Source organism: Equus quagga, chromosome 12 (assembly GCF_021613505.1).
Source record: "Equus quagga isolate Etosha38 chromosome 12, UCLA_HA_Equagga_1.0, whole genome shotgun sequence".
Classification (NCBI taxonomy): domain Eukaryota; kingdom Metazoa; phylum Chordata; class Mammalia; order Perissodactyla; family Equidae; genus Equus; species Equus quagga.
The window spans coordinates 66,241,447-66,245,195 of record NC_060278.1 but is presented as its reverse complement, the minus strand read 5'-3'; the positions used below and the strand labels follow the sequence as shown (position 1 = coordinate 66,245,195).

Genomic DNA, 3,749 nt, shown 5'->3' with positions numbered 1-3,749 from the left:
GTTACATAGAATTTAAAAAAACTGAAATGAAAGGCATTTCATTCAATTGCAGGTAAACATTCTAAAGTAGAAACAAATGAAACCAAAAACCCTCTCCCAGAAGTTCCCATTACCTGTTAACTTAAAAATAATAAAATGAAAGTGATCTTGAAATCACAAAATTATCTCAATACTTACTGGAGACAGCGAGTTCCTGACCAGACATCGATGTGGTTCTCAGTCTGTGAGTCTTCTTTGGATCTTCTCCAGATCCTTATCAATTCTCACTAGCTGTAAAAGGCTATTTTTAAAATAAAATGTAGCCTAGTTCCCTGTCTCATTGAGTTTGGGCATGGCAAGTAGCTGTATTTAAAAAAAAAAAAAAAAAACTGGACTGAAATAATTAACATACAGGATTTTATCCAGGACATGTTAGTGTTATGGTTAAACAGTTGGGCAATATCATGCTTTGAACTACATCTGAAATTTATATTGCCACCACCTAATGCATTAGTTTACGCACAAATCCATATCTAAAAATCCAATTGATGGGTCTTTATGTGATTATGGTTCACAAATTTATTCTGAAAGTCTCTCTACATCATCAGTATTCAATGCAGCTAACAAAGCCAGTCTTTGGAAGGTGCTTGCATTTAGTGAACAGGGTTGAGTCTCCGATTAGCTTTAAATTCAAAGTAAACAGCCGATAGCAGAATAGTTTGAACACAACATCTGTGTTGATAAAAGTCTGACTACTTGTTCTGACCATTAGGTTTTAGTTCTAAGCAAAGTATTAAATAGAAGACAATTGGGTTACACCCCCACCCTTCCACATACAAAACACCCTTCCCGTGTTGTTCAACACTGTACACTCTCTCACACACACAACACTTCCATTTACCTCCCAATGAAGATTACAGAAAAGTACCTGCAATCTCTGTTGTTCCTCTCTGCGACTTTGATTCTGGGTTTTGGTTTCTGTGCCTCAGTTAGAGAAGATAAGTTAGATTGTTGTAAAACCCCCAAAACATTTAGGAAAATGTCACATCTGTGGCTAGCATTTCTGAAACGGAGTTTTGCTGTGGCCTCTGGTAAACTTTGAGGGGGCTTTGTTCCACTCAGACCCTGCGCCAGTCCTCCTTCTTGGTTGTGAAGACACTTATCCTCCTCTTCAGTTAATGAGTTTCACCTAGTCTGGCAGTTTGTGTTTTGATAAAAGATCTACAAGCACTAATTGCAAAAGAAGAAAAAGCTCTTGTTTTACATTCATCAGAATGTGGAATTCTATAGTAAACACATTCTATTTTAATGTTTCAAGAATCTAACCTTATCCTAATTTCAAGATGTGCACACATAAACTCAGTACGTTTCTGTCTGTAGAATGTTAAGCCCTCTGCAACAATTACTTCTAGCTTGGATCTTTTACTACTTATAGGAATGCTGAAAGGAAAAAGATATGCCTATACCAAACACTTTCAGAAAATACTGTATAAAAAAGGCTGTTTCTTCTTAATGATCTTTTTGATAGAGTTCACTTAGTCTAAGGGAATCTTTGTTCCAAAAATAAAGTATCAAGGAAAAAACTGTCCATGAAGATTTATTTTCTTTAAGTATGTTACTCGAAGCCCTTAGTCCATAATCTATTGCTGTTTTTGTTAAGTATTGGGCTGGAAAAAAAAAAAAAAAAAAAGAATTGCAAACCATGTGGACTTTTGGAACATGTTTTCTAGAAGTAAAATTTCAGAATTCTGGTACTACTATCAGGGTATCAAACTGATATAAACATGCATTTTGAAATTTGGCACATCAGTAATAGTTATGCTAGCTTGGTTAACATTTTGAGTCAACTCCATTAATATGCAAGAATCCAAACTGGGAGAATTTTCTGTAGCTGCACTGTATCATGTTCATGCTATTTTTCTGCTCAAATTATTTCTTTTTATGTAAAATTTAAAAAAAATTAGTTCTCATTTCCCAAAAACACATTCACAGCCCCTTGATAAAGGCTGATCCCCTTGCTTTTCTAGTGTTTTTTCCCTCTGTGAAAGGGACTGGAGTCGTTGGGTCTTTTTAACTATATAAAATACAGTTTAGAGAAAGTACAAATTTAACTCCTAAAACACCGTCCTAAGGATTCACTTTGCACATTCAGAAAAACACCCGAACAATGAAGCAAAATAAAATGTTTCAGCCTCAAATGGTAATTCTAAAACTTCAAATGTTGAAGAGATTTAGGGTCCCTGGTAACTATCGGTTTTTGTCATTTATAAACCACGCTTTATCCATATTACGTTTTTAATTTTCATTTTGTAAGCTCACGTTCTTCAGCTTTTAGTATTTTTACTTCAATACCAGTTATTTAAATCATGAGTAAATTGAGCTGTGTTGTCATATCGTGCCAACTAGAGTAAAAACAAACCAAATCCAAACAAAACCTATACAACTTAGTGAAAAAGAAATGACCACTTGACTTTTACAAAAAAAAAGTACTTAAGGTTCTTTTAAGTTATATTTAAATATTCATTTGGAACATAGGAAATATAAATTGGCATATTAAAGAGTAAATACATTATTTGTACAAGAAAACACCAAGAAAATTGGTGTGCAACCCCTATTAAGTTCTAAATATAATGGGAAAATTATATTTTAGTTACTTCTTTACATCCTGATTACAATTCAGTAAATAATCTTATTCTTGTCCTCCTTCTTGACATGCTTTGAAATATAGATGAATTAATTGATGTCAATTTTAGCAATTTTGCTTGCTGACTCTAGTATTTTATCAAGCTATTTAAATTCAGACAGGCAAATACCTTAGAAAGAGTAAATAACATGTCTACAGAAGGATAGGGTGTATTTATTTCATCTGTTGATTTAGGGAGACCAGATACCGTATTTTTCAGTCTTTCTTATCATGAACTGCATCTTGGGGGGGGGGGCGGCGGAATCCTCTTTTAGGGTAATATACAAACACACATTTGCCAAATAATGATCAAAACATTTAAAAATCAGCAGTAAATTTAAAAAGCTATATGAATCCATATAATCAGTATTTTTGATTATTTTTATTCCATTTCTGTATTACCTAAATGGCAATAATTCCTCTGCAATAATGTTGCTATGTGCATGATCCACCTTGAGCTACACTTCAACTTACTTTCAATCAAACATTAATGAAATTGCACTTAAGGGGGGGCCCTTCGAAAATCAGTCTCCCAAGACAAATTCCACTTCAAAAAAGATTCATTGTTAAAGCGGGTTGATTTTTAGAGCTACAAACACCAACAAAGTTTCCAACTTTCAAAACTCTGAGAGCTTTGGTTAGGAACGTGGTGGATGTGGACTCGGCCAGCTTTTCGCATAATTTAGGAACTTCTGGAAGGAGGAAATCACCTCCTCCAAGCCTCCCGGCGTGACATTACACGATTCAATTCTGGGGCTGTCGCCGTCCCCCCCCCCCCACCCCCCCCCCGCCAAGAGGTTCAGAGCCTGCCCCTCTCCGTGACCCGTTGTTCGTTTTTGACGGGCCGTGTGCTAAGCAGTCCGCTTCGGCAAGTTTCCCCTATCCATTCCCGCAGTTTCTTGCAGACCCTTCGGGCCACAGGCAGGGCCCCGCCCCGGGGTGCCCGCGGTCACCACGTTCTGCCATAGAGCAGGTTGGCGCCCAGCACGCCGCCGCCGTAGTCCCCCGCGGCCGCGTCCAGGGCCGCCAGGCCGCCCGCCGGGCCCTGCAGCGCGGGCGGGCTGGGCGACAGCTCCTCGAGCTCGGG

At 37.8% G+C, this 3,749-nt stretch overlaps 1 protein-coding gene across 1 annotated transcript in view; it reads right to left on the bottom strand.

Annotated features, from left to right (window-relative positions):
* Positions 1 to 3,611: 3,611 nt before the first annotated feature.
* NKX2-4 (NK2 homeobox 4) overlaps positions 3,612 to 3,749 on the bottom strand; it is a 1,716-nt gene continuing 1,578 nt past the window's right edge. The window contains exon 3 of the mRNA XM_046678244.1: positions 3,612 to 3,749. This exon is cut by the window's right edge and continues 46 nt beyond it. Within this exon, the coding sequence (XP_046534200.1) occupies positions 3,612 to 3,749 (138 nt within the window).